This window comes from Pongo abelii, chromosome 13 (genome assembly GCF_028885655.2).
Source record: "Pongo abelii isolate AG06213 chromosome 13, NHGRI_mPonAbe1-v2.0_pri, whole genome shotgun sequence".
In the NCBI taxonomy this organism is placed as follows: domain Eukaryota; kingdom Metazoa; phylum Chordata; class Mammalia; order Primates; family Hominidae; genus Pongo; species Pongo abelii.
Window position 1 is genome coordinate 112,943,032 of NC_071998.2, and position 21,697 is coordinate 112,964,728.

Below are 21,697 nucleotides of genomic sequence, written 5' to 3' on the forward strand. Positions count from 1 at the left end.
CTTTTAATTTGCATTTTCCCGATCACTGCCGAGGACACAGGGACACCCCTGTCCAGCACCTCCTCGTTCTACACCCTTGCCAACTTCTTTTCTCCTGATGCTAGCGTTAGAGGTTGCTGCCTCTACCTGCTTTTAAGCATTAAGATCTGGGCAATGCAACCCGACAACTGAAATTTGGTGTCTTGTCTGAAATTACAGGATGTTCCTCAGGCCGCCGCGTTTCCATGGGAACAAGTAACAGTCATCCTTCATGATTAGGTGGTATCCATGGCAACCAAGCCAGCAGCATTTGAATGAAACTGATTTTATTTTATTTATTTTTTGCAAACACATGAAGGTTAAAATGCATTTCTCTGGCAGTGGCTTCCAAGAATAGGAAGACAGCCTGGTAAATGGAGACCCTTTCAACCTCCTAGCAGAAAGGGGATCCAGGATCAGCTGGTCCCATGGCCTAATTTTGCAGACTAGGTGACCGAGAGGTCACATAGAAGTCATACGATGAGTCTGAGCCGAGGAGGAAAGACTGCTGGATCATGCTCGAAGGTCTGGGGCGGACTCTTAAGAGATCGGCTGGGTCTCCCTTCCCGTGATCTAGCCCTAGGAATGCCACTTTCTACTGTGTGATCTTAGCAGATTCACTTCACCTCTCTGGGTTTCTACTGGCACCAGCTGTGGTGCTAGACCTATGGGACCATGAGGCCAGGCCTCCCAGCGTCTGTTTGCCCAAATTAGAAAAGATTTGCTGCAAAATGAAAGGCCAAAGGCAGCATGCTGGAGGACCCCGAGGCTGAATCCCCAGGGTCCAGAGTTAGGACTCAGGGTCAGTTCCCTGCCTTCTTTTCCTGTGTAAAATAGAGGGTGTGTGTGCGTTTTTACTTGGTTCCAAGGACTGGAGATGACCGCTGCTCTTACTCCCTGACTCAATGGATTGATGAAATCAGCTCAGAGAGAGAAAGGGGCAGCCATGGAGTCACACAGCAGAGTCAGGGTTGAATTCAGGCTCCTGGTGTCAGCTTGGCTCCTCACCTGACCCCATGCTCCATATCCCCTCCATCTTCTCTGGGACTGGAAGTGTGGGTTTGGGAGCAGTTTAAGGGACTCTCAGCATATACTCTTGCTTCTTCCCTGGAGGACTTTTAGAGGTAGTCACTTTTGCTTCTCAGAACTTCAGTTTCTCCATCTGGAAAATGGACCTCACTATAGAGCTGCCCAGGTTGTCCTGTGGGATTATATTTGAAAGGGTCCAGAACATGCATTCTCAGCGGGGGCGAGATTGCCCCTAAGTGGGCAAAAAGTTGGTTCTTGGGCTAGAAGATGAGAAAAAACCTTTCTGTACAACGCCCAGTGTACACACAGTACATAAAAGATACTGTATGTCTGTGATATTAAAATTTTATGAAGGGGAAATTAGGAAAAAAGTGTCTAAGAAGACTTTTAAGGGAGAGCAACAATGAAAAAACATTGAGAAACTTGGGTCCAGAACTCAGCGATCCACGTCTTTATTAACTTTGTGCTTAGAGCTTACGGCAGGCGGCTGGCTCCGTGGGGAAGGTGTGCAGGGTGTCAGGTCAGGAGAGAGCCCGGCCTGGCCCAGCCTCTGCCCTCGATGTTCAGTGTGACCACGGGCACATCCAGCTGTTCTCAGGGCCCGGTTTCCCCATCTGTGGGTAAAGGAGGTCCCATCAGCTCCATGGGTGACTCCCAGGCAGTTGAGCTCCCACCTGGTGGATCAGTTCAGGGTCTGGAGAAAAGCAGGTGGTGCCTCAGACTATGGTGATTAGAGGAGCGTTTAATAGAGGGGCTGCTTATGAAGGTGTGGGCAGGCCTCGGGAACCACAGGGGCAGTGCAGGACCCCAAAGCTAGGGACAGCAGGGGCTGCTTCCCTGAGGCCACACGGAGGAGGGGAGAGCGTGGTTGCTGGGAGGCAAAGGTCCAGAAGATAGGGTCATCCTGATGGTGCTGGGACCTTCCGTGGAGGAGGCAGGCAGCCCAGACGACTCTCCCTCCTCCCCTCATCTCTTGCCACGACTCCTCTTTGGCCAAACCACATGGAAGTTGAGGGTCTAGAAGCTCAGATGATAGAGTCTATACAGACCAGTGCCCTGAAGCAGAAGGCAGTGCACAGAGAGGTGGAGAATGGAACTAGGGGCCACACAGGAGATACCTGGGAAGGTGCCTCAGGTTCCCCTCCAGCTTCGTATGGAGTGCAGGCCTTGCCCTGGGTGTGGGCTGGGAGACTGGAGAGGTCAGGGAGGAGAGCCAGCCGCCCTGTGCAGGAGGGAGAGTGGGCCCGTATCCTCCGGCCACCTGGGATCCTTACTGGTCTTCCTGCCTTCTCAGGTGGAGGGGTGTAGCCAGGGCTTCTGAATGGAAGTTAAAGACTTTTGGGAGCACTCTTTGCTATAGACCTGTTGTTGAGGGATCACACACACGTTTCTTTCCTTCTGGTCTCAGCTTCGTCATCTGTCGAATGGGAGATTGGACCAAGAAACCTCTGAGAGCTTCCTGGCCCAGACCCAGGAGGCAAGAGGCAGGACTCTGGGCATCAGTGTTGGTCTCAGTGGAAAGACATCCTCACTGGGCACCCAGTGTTCTACCAGGGGACTCCATGTACCTCTTGCCTGGAGTGGTGAGGGCCCACCTACCCAGGAAAGTGTAAAGCTGTGGCCAGGGGTGGTGTGTGTGTGTGAGTGTGTGTGTGTCTGTGTCTGTGTCAGGAGAGGGAGGGTAGTTCCTGGAAGCTCCAGCTCCTGTCGTCCTGGTGATCCCAAGACCCCTGTGGGGCAGCCTGACTCTGCCAACCAGGTTCCATAACTGCAGTGGGTACCCCGTGTTTGTTGGTTTGATGGAGGAACCTTGACTAAGCACTGCAGGGTGCCTGGCTCTGGGTGGAGGTGGGAAACAGACAACCCATCTTCCTGCCGAGACGCCAAGTAGCAAGTCTGCAGGGCTGACTGATGTGCGGGGTTGTGAGTCATTCTGCCTAAAGTGATCTGGGCGCCCCCAGCATTGCCCCAGAGCTCAAAAGATGACAGTTCCCGCAGGAGGCCATTCCAGGGAAGAGAATTCTAGGGAGGGGGAGAGCATGGGTAAAGGTGTGGAGGTGGGACATTCCTGCATCGTGGCAGGTACAGCAAAGAGGGTTAGCAAGAACAGAAGCCAGACAGTGTGTGAGGTAGGATGGCCTTGGGTGCCAGGGTGAGGAGTCCCTTCTTTCTGCCTTTTTTTGAGGGCATTAGAAGCAGTCGGGCTTAGGGTCCTGACTGTGCCTGGCACTGCCCATCTCCCACTTCTACCGCTTTCCCTACAGAGGTGGCTGAACCCGGGGGTCTGCCTCTGGCTAAGGTTTGCATCCTGAGACTAAGCCCTGAGTACCTCCTATGTGTTGGCCCCTTGGCTGGGTGTTGGGACCCATGGGACTTAGGGCTGAAGGAGCCATGGACTCGGTCCAGACACACTGGACCCTCATTCCTGCTCTGGTGCTCAGTAGCCCTGTGACCTTGGGCTGGTGACTGCACCCTGAGCCTCAGCTTCTGCTCTGGTCATTGGCAGCTTGGCTGAGTATAGTGGATGGGACATAGGTTATGGGTGACGGCCTCCCAGAGGGAGGTGGCATGTGCTGTCACAGAGCACAGGAGGGTGCTCCAGGTGGGTGGTGCGAAGGGGTGAGAGATGAAGGCAGACAGGAAAGCATGGGAAGAATTTTCCTAGCAAAACCTCCAGAAAGAGTGGTTATCCCTTGAGTGTGACTAGAGAGATTGTGGAGGAGGAGGTCCAAGGAAAGTTCTAAGCAGGAAGCACCATGTGGGAACAGCAAGGGCCTTAAGAGACGGCGCCTGGCTGAGGATGAGCTATGTGGGAAGGAGCTTTTCTGGAAGAGGTGCCTGGGGCTGGATGGTCTGGACCTGGTGTCAATGCCTGCCTCAGGCCTGCCTGGAGGTCAGCGGGCCTGAACCAGTCTCAGGATGAAGCCTGTGCTTCTGTGGACTCCTGTCCATGTGACTGTGTGGAGGGAATGGCCTGGAAAGCACACGGCGCCCCAGCGTCCTGTTCTGCCTTCTGGAAAGCCTGCTCCTTGTATGAATCCCATGTCATCTGTCCTGTGTGTGTGTGCGCACGTCCCCTGCTCAGTGTGTACCTGGGGTGGGTCTGGGAGTGTACACATTGGAGTATCTGCCTGAATATAAACATGCATGTGTGTTTGTCTGGGCATTCCCGTCTCACTCCACACCCCTGTGTGTTCACACCTACCAGGGAAACCTCTGCCCTGTCCTTTTTCTCCCTTGCGAGTCAACAGGTCTTTCCCAGGCACCCCCCACGCACCAGGCTCCATGCAGGGTGCTGGGGAGGTGGAGATGCAGCCAGCTTAGGCGTAGGTGTTAGGAGTTCTGCAGACACACACACACACACTCACACACGCACACACACTGCAAATGAGAGCGTTGATAGGAGACTCAGGTCTAGTTATTGCTGTAGGAGCCAAAAGCGAGGCAAGAGCTGGAGGTAGAGGGAGTCACCCAGGACCTCCTCCAGGGCCTGCAGGGTGGACCAGGCTGGGGAAGGGGAGCAGGAAGGGAGTCCTCTGTTGGGGGCCACCTCTGGAGCAATGGCAAAGAGGCAGCTGGTGCCACGCTGTTGTGGGGAAACCAGTGAGGAAAGTGGCCAGGTTGGCAGGTTGGACAGACTCAGGAGGTTTTATGTAGGTGTGCTAAGGCCGTGACTAAAAGTTTTCAATGAGCTGTCACCATGTAAGAGTCAGAATACTTCATATTTTGAAAAACCCAGATTATCAGCCTCTCTTGAACCATGGAAGCTATGGCTGCCCTGAGCCCCCTCCTTGTGATGTAGCAGTAACCAGTTAGCACCGAGTGGCTGGCTGCTTTCCTGGATTCTGGATTTCCTGCTGGCCTCTGTAGGCCTCCCAAATTTAAAGCCTCTGGAAAAGAAGGTCTGAACTGGAAACCAGAAGTCACAGATTCTCATGTTTGAAAAAACGTGGGGGCTGACATAGTAGTGGCTGAGCCCTGTAATCCCAGCACTTTGGGAGGCCAAGGTGGGAGGATCGCTTGAGGCCAGGAGTTTGAGACCGGCTTGGGCAACAAAGGAAGACCGCATCTCTACAAATTTTTTTTAAAAAATTAGGTAGTTGTGTTGGGGTGCACCTGTGGTCCTAGCTACTTGGGAGGCTGAGGCAGAAGGATTGCTTGAGCCTAGGAGTTCTATGCTGGGTGAGTATGACTGCATGACTGCACTCCAGCCTGAGTGAAAGAGTGAGACCCTGACTCTAAAACAAACAGAAAACTTGAGAAGTCATCCAAGCTCTCCAAGTGTGGCATCCCAGGAGATGGCTCAGTTATCTGTCTGCTTGTATGCCTCCAGTGACAGGGAGCCCACTACATTACAAGGAGTGGGGGTTTTGGGGAACCTTCCCCCCACTTTTTTTTTTTTGAGACAGAGTCTCACTCTGCTGCCCAGGCTAGAGTACAGTGACACGATCTCGGGTCACTGCAACTTTCGCCTCCCGGGTTCAAGTGATTCTCTCACCTCAGCCTCCCGAGTAGCTAGGACTACAGGCACACGACACCACTCCTGGCTAATTTTTGTATTTTTAGTAGAGACAGGGTTTCACCATGTTGGCCAGGCTGGTCTCGAACTCCTGATCTCAGATGATCCTCCTGCCTCGGCCTTCCAAAGTGCTGGGATTACAGGTGTGAGCCACTGTGCCAGGCCTTTTTTTTCCCCCTTTTAAAAAAAATTGTGATAAAATATGTAAAACATAAAAGTTATCATTTTAACTAGTTTTAAGTGTACAATTCAGTGGCATGAAGTCCATTTGTAATGTTCTGCAACCATCACCACTATCCATTCCTAAAACTCTTCATCACCCTTTACAGAAACTCTGTACCATTAAGCAATAACTCGTTCCCCTCTCTCATCAGCCTCTGCTAACTTCAAATCTGCTTTCTGTCTCTACGAATTGACCTCTTCTAGATAGTTCATATGAATAGGATCATACAAAATATGTCCTTTTGGGTTACTCAGCGTAATGTTTTCAAGGTGCATCCACGTTACAGCTTAAATCAGAACTTCATTCCTTTTTAGAGCAGAATGGTATTCCCTTGCGTGTCAATACCATGTGTGTGTGTCCATGCTTCTGCTGATGGACATTTGGGTTTCCATCAGCAGAAACATTTGCTGTTGTGAACATTTGCATACAGGTATTTGAGTACTTGTTTTCAATTATTTTGGGTTATACCCAGGAGTGGAATTGCTGGGTCATGTGGTACTTGTATTTTTAATTTTTGGAGGAACTGCCAGACTTTTCCATAGTGCCTGGACCATTTTCTAGGGACCGGTTTGTCTGTTGTCCTGGCTGGGATGGGAGTGGCAGGAGGCCCTAGCTGTGTGGCATTGGCTGTTCTTGTTCAACCTCTCTCTTCTCCTCTGTTGGCAGAGTCGCCTCAAGAAAGGCCGGGCTCTCGGCGCAGCCTGCCCGGCAGCCTCTCCGAGAAGAGCCCCAGCATGGAGCCCTCGGCCACCACGCCGTTCCGGGTCACGGTAACTATCTCTGCGTCACCACCACCGCCACTGCCACCACCATCACCACCTCGCCCGGGGTGCTGCTCTGTGACCCCGCGGCCCCCCTTCCTGGAGCCTCATGGACCCGGAGAGCATCCGGCCTCCCTTGCTCTAGGTATCCGATCCCTCAGCTGCTCCCATCTTGGTGGCTCAGCCCTGGTCCTGGGGGCCACATGGGGGGTCCCATCCTGAGAGGGAGGGGGCAGGTGGAGGACAGACAGCACCGAAGGCTATGGGGCCCAGTGCTGAGCTGGCCCGGGAAGAGAAGAGGCTCTTGTTAGTTTAGATAAATGTACCCTTGAGGGCGCACACACACTGTGCTTCTGCAACCTGGAAAAGATGCACTATTTTTGTTTCCATATACTTTAACACCTCTCGTGGCATACCATAATTTAAATCTTTCTTGGTGGTACATAAAATAATGCTATATCTTACAATTGATGATGGCTTAGAACCGACAAAACACAGAATATATATCGTAGCTATTGAACTGAGTGGTCCCCACCAGCACACAGACTTTTTAAAAATTACAAACCTAAACAACTTTATGGAAACGGAACCCAATGACCCTTAACGTCTTACTGTTCATGCCCTTCTGCATTTCTGCGTGTACACACCCACACACACACCCACACACATACACACACACACCAGGGTTCTGGGTCCCTTCACTCCCTCATTCAGGAGCATCACTGTGTGTACCTCTCTCCAGGGCTGTGCCAGGCACCAGAAACGCAGCGATGACATAGACACATTCCTTTCTCCAGGGAGCTCAGGTCTGTAGGGCAGGTAGATGTTGGATGGTTTGTTCATCCATTCATTCACTCATCAGTTTTTCTGGCATGCCTGCTGTGTGCGAGCAGAGGAAAGAAGGTTCTGGGTGGCGGAAACAGAGAGGTTGCAGGCCTGGCTGTCACTGGATAGCATCATATAGAGGCTCCAGGGGAGCTGGAAGTGACTGGCTATTCCCAGTGGGTTGGGAGGGGGTCCCACGGGAGCTGGCTTTTGAGCTGCATCTTGAAGGGTCCGTAGAAAATGGCTAGGCAAGGACAGAGAGAGAGAGAGGGACTTCCAGGGAGGGAGAACAGCAGTTGCAAAGGTATGGAGGCACCCTAGAAATTTCCTCTGCTTGCCATAGGGCTGGCTCCTCATCCCTTGGGCATCAGTTCAGATATCAGCTCCTGACCACACCACCTCAAGGAAGCTCTCTTGGTTTTCCCCATCACAGTAGCCTGCTCTTCTGTTTCCTAACACTTAGTGTCAGCATGAGAATGTGAGCTCATAAGGTCAGGGGCTGATGTGTTTGTGGCACGCAGAAATGCTTGGTGGAGCTGGGGTTAAGGGGATCTAGAGGACAGGGTAGGAGGTGAGGCTGGGAGGCCTGGCCGAGTCAAGGTCACGTGGAACCTCCAGTACCAGGCCAAAGGGATGGTGCTTTCCCCCGGGCCACTGATTCTCCCTACTGTTGATATGTTATAAAAATGCCTTAAAAACCAGCTTATTGTCCTTCTTTAAGATTTCAGTCCACTGGGCCAGGGCAGGGCCTGGAAATCTGCATTTTAACAAGCTTCCCCCGGGAGGTGATTCTGAGTCCCCAGCTGGGGGTTGAGCCTATGGGCAATGAGGAGGAAGCCTGCACTGAGAGGATTCAGGGTCACGGCCCTGAGTTTGGCCAGGGGGTCTCAGGAAGCTGGTCTTCAGCCTGCAGGGAGCGCCTGGAGGCTGGGGCCAGGGTGACCCCTACTCCCATCAGCTGGAGCCAAGACCAAATTCTGATCTCTCTGGATCCCTGGGACCACAGCAGGCAGGGTGGACTTTCAGGGGGGCCCTAGAGAACGATGACTAATAATAATTAGTAATAGCAGCCACCTCCATTGATGAAGTGCCTACTGTGTGCCAGGCACTGGGCTCACTGTCCTACATCCCTGATCTCTCTTTTTTTTTTTTTTTTGAGACAGAATCTTGCTTTGTCGCCCAGGCTGGAGTGCAGTGGTGTGATCTTGGCTCACTGCAACCTCTGCCTCCCGGGTTCAAACAGTTCCCCCACCTCAGCCCCCCGAGTAGCTGGGATTACAGGAGCCTGCCACCACCCCCAGCTATTTTTTGTATTTTTAGTAGAGACGGGGTTTCGCCATGTTGGCCAGGCTAGTCTCGAACTCCTGACCTCAGGTGATCCTACCACCTCGGCCTCCCAAAGTGCTGGAATTACAGGCGTGAGTCACCACGCCCAGCCTACCTGATCTGTCTTCATCCAGGAGACACGCTTACAGCTGAAACATTGGTTACCCCATTTCCCAGGTGAGGAAACAGGTTCCGAGAGGTAAAGTCACTTGCTGCCCAAGCTCCAACTGCTACTAAGTGGCGGAACCAAGATTCGAGCCCAGGTCTCTCTGACTCCAGGGCATGAAGCACACCCATCTTCAGGCTAGGAGGCGGATCCATTGCCCCACACCCTCCCAGAACCCCATCAGCATCGCTTTTCCGGCTATTTCCCCTTCCTGAGTTGCTCTAATAGGGGTATTATCACACCTTAAAGTTTTTATAATTTGCAGCTCTTTAAGTGACAGCTAGGATTGGTGTTTTCCCTGTAGTGGTGTCTTCATTCTGTCTGCCAGGGTAGAAACCACCTTCAGTCAGAGCCAGCCTTGGGAACCTCGAGCTGCCTGGGACTCAACTCACAGTCCCACCAGCCCAGTTAGGGTCTGCAGGATGGAGAGCATGTTCAAGGTGGTCGTTCTGCCCACTTCTCATGGCAACCCTCTAGGGGAGGCACTATTAGTGTGCCCATTTCACAGGTGAGGAAACTGAGGTTCAGAGGTGAAATTCTTTAGCTGGTGTCACTCAGCTCCTGAGTCAGGACTGCTGGACATCTACTTTTTGTGTCCTTTCCTGGGCACCTTGGTCCTTAAGGGATATGATTTGAGATTCTCTTCTGGGCTGGGCGCTGGGAGCTGGGGGGACTGGAGAACTCAGAGGTGGGGATCTGGGTTCAAATCTCAGCTCTTCCATGACCCATATGATCTCAGTAGCCACTGAGCCTCTCCGAGCCTCGTGTTCTTGACAGTAACATGTGGAATGACAGACTTTGCTTGGACTGTGGACTTGGTGAATGTGGTCGCCCAAGTCTGACCCGTGGTAGGGGCTTCATGGATGAAATCCATCATTAACATCCAAATCGGGTTTCCATTTTTGGCTGTAAAACACCAGTAAAGATCTAGGAGGGTTGGAGTATAGGCAGAGGACAAGGTGTTTGGGGGAAGGTCAGAGGTGAGCCTGGCCTGGGCCTTGGGGACAGTCCCTCACACAGACCCTGTGCAGGGCCAGAAGCACCCGCCTCCCTCCCCTAGCCCATAGCACACACTTGCTCACTTACAGGCTCCCAAAAGCTATGTCCTCACGTGCTCAGCTGACTTTTGCTCTGTGTAGACCCTCGAGGGAACCCGGGAAACATGGTTTTGCCTCGGGGAGGCAGAGGAGACGCCACAGGATGTACTGGAATAACTGCCACCTTCACTGCCATTTCAAACCCAGATGGCGGGCTGTCAGCATCTCCTACAGGGGTGCTCCTTAGGGAGAATCAATGAGTCAGGGTGTAAGGTCTACAAGGCTCAGCCTGTCCACCTTCTCCATGGAAACTGAGGCCTGGGAAGGGCTTGTCAGAGGTCACCACCCAGCTGACAGCGGTTCAGGAGCCTGGGTTGTTTACACCCTCACATGCCACCCCTCCTCATTTTGTGAGTCAGCCGAACACCTGCAGCCACTCTGCAGGGCGTTGACGGCTCAGTGCTAGTTCCGCCCCTGCCTCTTGTAGACTATATGACCCTGAGAGAGCCTCAGTTTCCCCTTTTGTGAAATGTGGGGGATGGACTTTGTAAGGCAGCGTACAGTTTGGGCATAAATAGGTGCTTAAATGTTCTGGTGCAGTAGCTAAGAGAATGGGCTCTAGAGAGTTCCCCGACCCGGGTTTCAGGCCCTGCACAGCCTCATACCAGCTTTGTGGCTTGGCCAGGAATGGAACTTTTCTGCCCATCTGGGACAACTCTCTCCCTCCTATAGGGAGAGTTGGGGGGTAGGGGAGTGGCTCTCCAGGACCACACAGTGCTACGAGGCTGGCATGTGCCCTGCAAGTTATAGGGGGCCCTGAATGAGGATGGGGGAAGGGGCCTGGGAGTAGATGACCAGAGAGGCTTCCTGTGCATCTGTGGCCATCAGCTCTCAGGCTCCTGAGATTCAAACCCAGGTCTGTCTGCTCTGTGCCAGTAGTGTCTCCTGGAAGGGAAGGAGGAAAGGGTGGCAGGCAGCAAGCTGGGGCCCTGGATCTGCATAGACAAATGGTCAGGCCGGGTCTGGTAGCTTTGCATGTGCCCACCCAGCTTCCCCAGGCCCTGGGCCCCTTAGCAGCAACAGTGTGCTGTTCTGTCTCTCCTGCCACTCCATGGCAGAGGAGCCGTGGTTTGATTTGGGAGGCAAAGAGCTGATGACTCTTCCTGGTCTCCCCACGAGCTCCTCAGCCTGCCCCCTTCCCCAGTCCCAACCTTCCCTATTGAGGGGCTGGGTCCTTCCTCCCTCCCTCCTTCCTCTGCCCCCACCCCCTCCCATCAACCTTGAGGATGGCTGGCAGGCCCGGGGTGTGGGAGGTGGCAGAGGCTCTGGGAAACTTGACAGCCAATTGATTCCTCCTCGGGAAGTTGAAAGTGGAGAGTCGTGTTTGAAGGTTTAGCTGAAATTAGGTCTCAGGGCTATTTTTTGCAAGATGGAGAAGGAGAAGTGTCAGGAAGGGGAAGGCCCAGGGGGCTGGCAGAAACTGCAGATAAACTCAACATTGGGTTGATTGTGGGTGCTTCTAGGAGCAGGTCTTCGGTTTCTTTCAACAACTCACTTTTATTGGGTGCTTGGTTGTGCACACCCTGCATAGGATGCTGTGACAGAACAAGGAACAGTTATCTCTGGCCAGGAAGGACAGGGAAGAATTCTTAGAGGAGGGACTTTTGGGGCTGGGCTTTGAGGGGTGTATAGGAGTTCGTCAGGAACCAGGGGAGAAGAGTATTTCAGTTAGTGAAGTGAATAGAAACAAACTGATGGCCCTGTGTGATTGGAGTGCCGGATGGGTTCAGGGCCTGGAGAGAAGAGTGAGAGACCTTGGTGGGTGAGCTAAAGCCTTTGGACTTTCTCCTGCAGGATACAAGAACCACAGTGGATGATGGCTGTGAGTGGAGCTAGCAGTAGACCTCTGGGCTGTGGACCTCAGGTTTCCCAGCTGCTCACCCCCCTTCTCACTCCTGTAGCCTCCCCACACCCTCCCCATGTTTCAGCTGTCTTTCTGTCACACAAACACAAGAAACAGGCATGTGAACACAAACATGCAAGCTAGTGGGTGACCCTCCCGTCCATGTCACCATGGAAAGGCTGTTGGAAATTAACTGGTTCAACCCTTCCCTATACAGAGGAGGGACTGAGAATCATAGAAGGGAGGGTGCTTTCCTGAGGTCACACAGCATGTCTAGGGTAGGGCCTGGAGTTGAGCCCAGGTCTCTGTCCCTCTCCCCCACATCCAGTGGTCCTCACCCCTTACTCCTTCCTGTCCTCTCCTCCCAGCACCTGGACATCAGCCACCCCGTCTGAGGTGAGCCCTTCTCCCAGCCCCCATCACATTTCCTGGGAGGAATGGGTGTTCTTTGGTCCAACTGCCCTTGGAGCCCCCCGATAGCTCCCTCCCGCTCATCTGCACACTGCACACTGCTCCCTCCTGGACACAGCTGTAGAGGGACCCGAAGTTTGGGCTGGCGGCTGCCTGAAGGGGGAACTGCCTGAGGTCCAGGAGGGGTCATTCTCTGCTCCCTGCAGAGTCGTCCTCGCTGCCCCACATTTGTGCCCCTTCCAAGCTACAGAGGCTCCAGGTGGCTGTTGGGGTGGGGAACAGAAAAGCCAGCCAGGCTCACAGATCAGACAAGCCAGATCTGTCCCAGGGTATATGGGGAAACTGAGGCCTGGAGAGGAGCAGCTTGCCCAGGATACTTGCTGGGGCTCCCTCCACTGGCCCAGGCTGCTGTGGGTCCATCTCAGATGGTCGTTCACTTGGGACATATTTATGTTTGTGGTCCATCAACCAGCGGAGGGATGTCAGCCACACGGTCCTGGCTGTAACAGGGCAGTAGTGCTGGACCCCTGGGTGGGGTCCCACCATGGGCACCCCAGTTTTCTCCTTGAAGTATGAGGAATTTGCTTAGTTCCGCTCTGTGAGTCAGTCTCCTGACCCAGCATCTGGCATGTATTCAGCAGATGGGCGGGGTGGTAGGAGAGCAAACCCTGCCCCCTCCGCCCCCTCCACCCTCACTCCCTCCATCCCTGCCCTTCACGGAGCCTGACTGGTATTAAACTATTCAAACCCAAAAGGAACATTACTGTCATTTTGGTCTGTGTCTGCCTTCCGCGGGCGGCGTCCCCCTTTTCTGCAGAGGGAGTGTTGGAAGGTGGGACTCAGGAGTTGTCCAGGGTGGCCAGGGTGGGGCAAGGATGGTCTTTGGGGCAGGAGTCTGGGGACAGGGGGTCTTGGAGCCTCCTGAATCCAAGACCAGGCTAGTCTGAGGCCTGGGACAGAGGTGGGACTGCTGCAGTATTGGTAGGGTTGGGAGGCTGTCACCCCACCCCATTAATACACAGGAAGGTGGTTTCATTAGCTCCATTTTATAGTTGAGGAACCCAGGCTCAGGGAGGAGAGAGGCCTGGCCTCAGCAGGTCTCCAGCTGGTGGGTGGCAGGGGCGGGAGCCCAGGTCTGGTTTGCAAGTCTTGCTGCAGTGTGAACGAACTTACTTTCTTCTCTCCTTTTGCCTTTCTTTATTCTTTCTTTCAATAAATTTGCTATCACCACCAACTATGTGTCAGAGCCTATGCCGGTCATTGAGTTTACAAAGAGGATGAAAACGTAGTTGCTACCTGCAGAAATACAGAAGGGCCAGCCGGGGCTTGGTGAAGTAATTTCTGGGCAGGTGAAGGGGAAAGGACATTCCAGGCAAAGGCCAGGACATGGGAAACAGCATGAGCAAATGACAGCAGGAACTGAGAGCAGTTTGGGGGCTGAAATGTGAGGAAGTGGCTGGAATGGAAACGATAAGAGATCCATGGCAGTGAACAGAGCAGATGGGATCTAAGGCCGTATTAACAGGAGTATGAGGTCCTCAGCAAGGGAGGTGAGGTGGGCCAGAATAGGCCAGAGGAGACATGGAGTGCAGCATACCTTGACCAGGCTAGGAGAGTCTGGAGCTCCTTCAGTGGGCAGAGACCAAGACTGGGTGGGGATCCAGCATGGGGTTGGGGGGACAAGCAAATTGCTCTCCTCAAGCAGGTTCTCAGGAGCCTGTTCCAACCCCCCCAACATCTGTGCTCAGAATGCCCTTGGGCAGGGGTAGGGGGAAGAGCCCACTTCAAGGATCCCTGGAATCTCCTGCCTCATCCTGGCAAGTGGCTGCTGGCTTGGGCAGTGTGAGTGGGGAGGATGGAAGTGAAGGGAACAAGCCAGCCTCAGTACCCCCTCCTCTTCCTGCCCTGGGGTCTTCCAAATACATCAGAAGGCCATCCCTGTAAATTCCATTTCCCCAGCACTGCACTTAAGCCTGTTGGGCAGCATGGAATCAGATGAACTGGTTCCCATGAAGGTGTAAAGGCCACCACCCCAATCCCTGCCAAGGTCAGTAACTGACAGGTGGAATGCTCTGTGGGGGCCTTTCTTCCTCTCCTCACACCCACTCAGGGTCTTGGGATACACTGCTGGCCTCTCCCAGGGATAGTCCCCCCAACCCAGGGATGGAGCAGGATTAGAATCTTGGCCACTGCTCCCTTCTGTCGGATGGCTCAGGCAAGTTGCCCCACTCTCTTTCCCTGTCTGTAAATGGGCAGGAACCCCTCCCCACAGGGTGGCTGTGAGGACTCAGTGCCTGGCACAAGGCAGCATTCCCCACACCTGTTCCCTTTGCTTGTGTGACGGGTGCACCTCCACCCCACATTTCCTCCAGAGCCCCAGGTAACTGGGCAGACCCCTCCCCCTTCCATTCCCTTCCGTCACGGCCCCAAAGCAACATCACCCCTGAATGAACTTCTAGGGCTCAGCCCTGGCAGTAGAAGGTGGAGAGGGGCTGGAGGGGTTCTTAGGGGACCAGAGACCAAGTTCTCAGGTGGTGAGTTCAGATGGCGATGGAGGTGTCTGCACAGGGTGGTTTCCCGCCAGTTGGGGGCAGCAGAGGGTAGCAAGTAGACTTCTGGGTGGCTCCTCCCAGTGAGTGTTGAAGTCCCAGGGATTTGTGTGTCCAGGGCCACAGGGAGCTGGCCCACCAAGGTGTTAGCCGGCTAAACAAGGTGTAGAGCGCACTGCTGGGGGCTGGGAGCAGCTCAGATGCGGGAGCACCTGTCAATGGCTGGGCCTGGCATGACTGGCTGTGCCAGCTGGGCCTGGGTTGACCAGAAAGCCAGGGGTTCTGAAAGGGGACCCTGGTCAGGGACACTGGATGGAACAAGGTCTGGGGCTGAGACAGCTGTCCACCAAGAGGAAGGGCACAGGGTGAGGTGGATCAGCATGTGATCTGTCAGGCAGGGCTGCTGCACTGTGGTCACCAGGCTGGGGCCAACAGACACTCAGTCACTGCCACCCTTTGATGGGTTATAGGCACCTGTTCCACCTACCACTGCTTTGAGAGGGGGTAAGGCGGGCATTGTGGCAGAGGCAGGGTGGTGGTCAGAGCTTGCACTCCAAGTCCCACTGGCCTGGGTTCGAATCCCAGCTCTACCACCTCTGCTGTCTGTACGATGGGGGATTTTGAATCCTGTTCTGCATGGTACTCTGGGTCAGGCCCTGTGCTGAGCACTTTCTAAGTATTGTCTCATTTAATCCTTACAACTCGAGGCTCAGATAACACAAATCTCACTCTTAGAAGGTGACAAAATCAAGGCAGATGGGGAGTGAAGAGATAGCTGAGGATGGCTCCGCTCACGGGCCTGGATCTTGAAGTTCTCACAGCGCCTGGACCATAGCATGCAGCCCAGTCTTTGCTAGTCAGTGCTGTTTTTCTCTCCATCTTACGGACAAGGATGTTGAGGCCCAGAGAGGGGAGGTGCATTGTCCTGGGCCACACAGCTTGCAGGGACAGAGCTGGAATTTGGACCCAGGTCTCCCCATCTCTCTGCCTTATCTTGTCCTGCCCCTGCTTTGAGCAGGCCTGGCCCTAGGGGTCAGACACCCCTGGGATAGGAGAGAACTGCTTTCCTCTTGCCATCCTGCCGTGTGGCCCTGCAGGTCCTCCCCTTTCCTGGGAGGGGGGGGAGCCTGCATGTCAGGGGCAAGGCTCAGACGCCTTCATTTTCCCACCTCCTCATGCTACGAAAATGAAACGATCAAGTGGCATTTTGGTGGGATTACAGACATAATTATATCTGAGTTGTCAAGCGGCTATTGTTGTTTCCAAAGCCAGGAGGCCCTCTGTGGAGGTGGCAGCAGTGACATCTGTTTCTAACACAAGGCTCTGCATCGGGATGAGTAACTTCTCCTGTGGAATTGCTTAAAGAACGTCTAAAATGAGCTGAGCTTGTTACTCCCCTGCTCCAGCACCTTAGATGGCTCCCAGCAGGGTGGGGGATCCAGCTCCCCAGCCTGGCATTCAAGCCCCCCAGGCTGTCCCAGCTTCCATGCCTTTGTGTGGGCGGATCCTTCTACCCACAATTCCTCCCCATCTCTCTGTCTCCAGAGCTCACTAGTGCCATCCAGGGCTCTGTCCAGGTTGCAGAACATCCCACCTGTACACGCTCCCTCACGGACTCTGTGACTTCATGATCCATCACTTCTGTCTCTCCCACCAGACGGTGGTCACCTTCTCAAGGACAGGGACTGTTTCTGATTTGTCTGAACTCCCTGCACTGGGGCAAGGACTCACCCATGGCAGGCTCGTGAGGGGCTTGTGGAATGAAGGTGCACGAGACAGAGAGATACAGGGAGTAAATGAATTAAATGGAGTAAGTGCAGGGTGAGCAGGGAAGAGGCTGAGCCGTGACCTCTCCACTTCTGCCAGCCCCCACACTTCTGCCAGCCCCCACACTGTGTGTCTGAGGCCAGAGTGGCCCCCTGCCTTGGGAGGACAGGTCAAGATAAGTGACCCAGCCCACCAGAGGCCAGCAAGGACACCAGCCCTTGCCTTGAAAAGTGCCGGGCGTGGTGGCTCATGCCTGTAATCCCAGCACTTTGGGAGGTCAAGGTGGGTGGATCACCTGAGGTCAGGAGTTCTAGACCAGCATGGTCAACATGGTGAAACCCCGTCTCTATTAAAAACACAAAAAATTAGCCGGGCATGGTGGCGCATGCCTGTAACCCCAGCTACTATGGAGGCTGAGGCAGAAGAATAGCTTGAACCCGGGAGGTGGAGGTTGCAGCGAGCTGAGATCGCGCCACTACATTCCAGCCTGGGTGGCAGAGTGAAATTTCGTCTTAAAAAAAAAAAAAAAAAAAAAAAAAGAATCTGACTTAAAAAAAAAAGAAACTGACCTTGACTCCACCCCATACCCATGGGCCTTCTGAGGCCAGGACTCCCAGGTGAACCTTGGCCCACAGATGGTAAATCACCCAGGAGGAGAAATAGCCTATAAAATCCTCTCCCAAAATGGTGCATTTTGTATTCTGTAGTGAAAAGGGCTTTTAGAAGCACTGCTTACTCGGGTGGATTTATGGAGTTTCCCCCACCCCTCCCTCCCACTAGTGTTTACTGGTCCTTAGGCCTGGAGCTCCCTGGGGTCCTGTTGTTTCCTTGGTGGGTCTTGGTCCAGGGAGAGAAACAAGATAGCACCTCTTTCCTGCCTTGCTGCCCTGGGGCCACCCGGACCAGCTGGGTGCCTGGAAGTGCAGGGGAATCCTACCCAACAGAAGCTCCCTGTGGCCCAGCGCAAACCTGAAAGTCCCACCGTTAGTGCCCCTTTGTCCCCAGGAGATTCCCCCCCATGTGTTGTCACCTGCAAATGGGTCACCAGGGAGGCACAACAAAGCTGGAAAGAATTTAGAGATCAGCTAGACTAATCCCCGCGTTGTACAGCAGGGAAACTGAGTCACAGAGCAGCTTAGGTGCTGGCTCAGCGCCTCAGTCTGGTAATGGAATTACATGAGAGCTTTAGCTCTGGAGCAGCCCGTCTGTTGTGTTGAACCCAGCTCTGCTGCTTCCTGGCCGTGTGGTGCTGTGCAAATTAGTTGCCCTTTCTGAACTTCTGTTCTCCCATCTGCACACTGGGTTGTGAGAATTAAAGAGAAGTCATGGGAAGCTCTAATACAGTGCCTGAAGCTTAGACAGGGCTTACTAAATACATCTGACTAATTCTCAGCAGCGTGTTGGAAGAGCCCTCATTAGTATTAATAGCAGAGCTGGGTTTTGACCCCAGACTTGTAGACTCCAAATGTGGTTTTCTTGCCACTTATGCGGTGCACAGAGCACAGGATAGGGGAGTTTTGCTGGGGAATGAGCACTAAAGTCAGCAAGTGGCCCCGGGAGGACTGGCTGGGACCTCAGTGATAGGACGTGCAGGCAGGCGGAGATAGCATAGACCCTGCTGCAGGGGTGTAATCTCCTGGTGGAATCGGCTTTCTTGCAGCCACGAGGCCCTGGGTATCCAACTCCCCACCCCTTGGCCAGGGCTGGCTGAGAGCTTAAAGAGCTGATGAGGTGTTTGTAGCCATCCAGACCTCTGGGACAGGCTTATTATGCTAAGGCAAGTGTCAGCTGGGGGATTTATGGGACAATGAGTCACTCCCTGGCTGCTCTGGATTGTCACATCCCAAGCCCGAGACCTTGGGAATGCATAACTGCTTTCTGTTCGCTGATGCCCGCCCAATCCTGGGCACTGGCAGATACCAGGAGGGCCCTGCCGACGTCCTCAGCTCCCCTCCCAGCTTCACCTTTACCCTCTTCAAATCTGGGCTCCCCTCTTTTTCCTCCATTAGACTCTCAGTGTTCCTTAGGGTTCCCCTTTACTTGGATGTCCTCTGCCCTGGGGAAGGGATTACAAGCCCAGGCTTAGGTGGTAGTGTGTAACTTGGAGGCTGGAGGGACCTGTGATAACTCCAGGGGCCTCCCAGGGCAGCCAGACTCCCCGCTGTCCTACCTCTACACCTCTGCTTATGCTGTGAGTCTGCCTGGAATGCCTGTATGTGGCTATCCTGCCCCAGCCAATCTCAGCAAGCCCACCTGCTGTCCCACCTTCAGTGTTTCTATAATGCTGTCAAAAGCTGCCTCCTCCAGCAAGTCTGCCCAGATTGCTCCCAAGTGAAATCCTTTTAAAAAGCCCCACAGAGCGCTTTCTCTTTTTCCTTTTATGTCATTAAGTATTTGTGAATTCATTCAAGAAATATTGAGAGAATACCTGCCAGGCGTCCAGCACTGGAGACCCAGGTTGCCATGGCCCCTACTCTGAAGGCTTTACATCCAGTATGGGGTGGGGGAGGCACTAAACAAACACACTTATAATTACAACTGTGGTAAGTCTACAGGGAGACCTGGCCTAGTGTGGGGACATCAGGGGAGGCCTCTAAGAGAAAAACTGAGGAGGTACCTGAAGGGTGTGGAGAGTCTTCCTTCCCAGGCAGGAGGAACAGCCCAGGCCCTTCTGGCTAACGGCTGGGCTGGTCTCTGGTGGTCAAAGGAAGTGACAGCAGTGAGCCGAGATCGCGCCACTGCACTCCAGCCTGACGACAGTGAGAGACTCCATCTCAAAAAAAACAAAAAACAAAAAACTATGACAATGAAAGTGATCATGACCGCAATGATAGCAGTTTGTATTTATTGTATGCAGGGAAATGGGCTAAGTTTCTTCCATGCGTGATCTCATGGATCTTCACAACTACCTTGTCCCCATTTTACAGAAGAGGACACAGGCATAGAAGGTTAAGTCATGAGCCCAAGTCCCCATAGCCATTAAGTGGTGGAATCCCCTGCTCTCACCCTCTTCCGGAGGAAGGATGAAAATTATTTACATTTTACCTGGGGATTCCTAGAGATTGAATTCGTCTTAGGACCTAAAGAGGTGTGTCAAACAGTGGAATTTCAGGTGAGCTGATGGGCAGGAGAAATGTTTAGGGCAGGGACCTTCAGCTCTTGCCAGGGAACAGAACTCCAAAAGCCACAGGTTCCGGGAGCTGTAAAAACAAGTGTGAGAGGAGCAAACAAGTTGTTGTCCTCAAAGACTGCCACAAAGTGAAGCCCTGCGAGAAAAGCAGAGGGGGTTATCTTGGAAGCCGTTAAGAGCTGTTTTCTTGCCTTGGTCCTGAGATCTGGGCCCCCAACTCTGGAGATTCCTGGGCCGCTTGCCCTTCCTGTCCTGGTTGTGAATGTGAGCACATGTGGGCCAGTGTGTTTAGCTTGTGTGTCTGCACAATTCTGCGGGTGCCTAATGATAGCTGAGTACATGTGTATATTTATGGGCTTGTTTCAGTGTATTTGTATGTTAGCTTGTATGTTTCATGGCTGTGTATGTGTGTATTCGTGTGTGCTGATCAATGTGTACGTGTTTGTGTGTGTCTGTATGTGTGGTGGTACTGGGGTACTTGTATGCTTACACATACATTTCTTTGTGGGATGCCTTTCCTGTGTGCATTTGTATGCATGCCTGTCCTTGAACTTGTGTATGTTTCTGGCCCTGTATATTTCTCTATGAGAACATGTTTAAGTGTGTTTTTCCAGGCAGTATTTTAACACAACAGTGACCCTAGAGTGTCAGAGTCCAGCCTCTTCCTGGGGCTTCCCCGAAGGCTCTCAAGGCCTATGAATTGGTTTTCTTTGTATGACTTAAGTAGTCTGGCTACCTTCTCCAGGCGGAATATGTGGCGATCTCACTGGTATGAGATTGTAGAGGATTCTTTGGACATAGGGTGGCCTGTGAGTAGGTGGCCACTAGGAAGGCACCAACTTAATCCCAGCTTAAGATGCCTCCCCTCTTTCGCCTGTCACAGTGTCTGACATTCCACCATTAGTGAGTCATTCTCCAGCTGGGACTCTCTTTGATGGTGCATACCCTTGAGGGGAGGAAGACAGAGAGGCTGGGCAGCCTGCTGAGGGTAGAGACCGGGGAACAGGGAAGGGGAGGGCAGGAGGAATGGTGCATCTGAAGGATTTGGGCAAAGCCAGAGAATTCCCTGATGCCATTAGTGCCTAGCCTGGGGCGGCCCAGGCAGCCTGGCCCTGGCAGCTGCTCTGACTTTGTAGAAGCATCAAATATCAGCGCTGGAAAGGAGCTTGGTGATCACCCAGTCCAGTCCCTCGTGTTGTAGATGGGAAGACTGTGGCCCAAAAAGAGGAAGTGTGGGCAGACTGGGAGGTTCTGGAAGCGTGGATGCTGAAGATGCAAAGAGCACTGGGCAAGGAGCAGGGGACCCAGGTTCTAATGGCTCCGCCTGGCGACGCTGGGCAGGTCCCACTGCCCTCTGGGCCTCAGATGTCTCCTCAGTGTCACTGGCCTGGCTGCCCTCTGTGGGCCCTCCTGAATCTCACCCTGTGACTCTGGAAGCAGGACCCCCACCACCCCCAGCCCTTATAGTGCCCCCACTAGCCTGCTGCGGTGTCAGGTCGGCCTACCAGCTCGTGTGCCCAGCATTTCTCCCCTCCTGGAGCTGAGAGAGGTGGCAGGATCTGGATGGGATCTTCTCCTCCCTTTCCTGTTTATTTAGATGTGCGTTTGGCATTCGGGCAAAGCCCCAGAAAGATATTGAGAGACATGCCTGTCAAAACAGTCTCCCTTCTCCAAGGCTGTCTCTTTGGGGATGGGCCTTAGAAACTGCCATGGGAGGAGCCGGGCCCGGGCAGAGGGAGGGCCCACAGGGTTCTGCCTCCATCCTGAGTACTGTCTTGGGGTTCCCTAGTGGGCAGCTGAGGGCTTAACGGGCGACAAAGTTCTGCCAGGCCCACATGCCCATCTGTAGCAGCCCAGGTCAGTCTGTTGAAAGGGGTGAGGGTGATGAAGACAGGCCTGGAGGAAGAATGCGAGGACAAATTGATGCTGAGCTTGGGGGTAGGAACCCACCTTTGATTGAGCACCTACTATGTGCTAGGTATGTTGCTCAGTGCTTCGTATTTAGGTGAGAAACAGTGCCTTTGAGACCATTG

The 21,697-nt window shown here is 53.5% G+C and overlaps 1 protein-coding gene and 1 long non-coding RNA gene across 8 annotated transcripts in view; one reads left to right on the forward strand and one right to left on the reverse strand.

The window, feature by feature from the left end:
* The window catches only part of DAB2IP (DAB2 interacting protein), a 186,593-nt gene that overhangs the window by 73,717 nt on the left and 91,179 nt on the right, over positions 1 to 21,697 (forward strand). For 6 of the 7 annotated variants that reach the window (XM_063714027.1, XM_054521078.2, XM_054521080.2 and 3 more), the window contains exon 2: positions 6,456 to 6,559. In XM_063714027.1, the coding sequence (XP_063570097.1) occupies positions 6,524 to 6,559 (36 nt within the window). In that variant the 5' untranslated portion in view covers positions 6,456 to 6,523. Of the gene's footprint in view, positions 1 to 6,455; positions 6,560 to 6,581; positions 6,696 to 21,697 lie in introns of those variants that run through there. The other variant, XM_054521075.2, reaches the window with a different exon arrangement.
* On the reverse strand, positions 13,251 to 20,582 carry LOC129048083 (uncharacterized). Its single transcript, XR_008510123.2, has 3 exons — positions 19,580 to 20,582; positions 19,152 to 19,307; positions 13,251 to 13,514 (listed from the first exon to the last, which is right to left on the reverse strand). It is a non-coding gene; the product is annotated as an uncharacterized LOC129048083 (long non-coding RNA).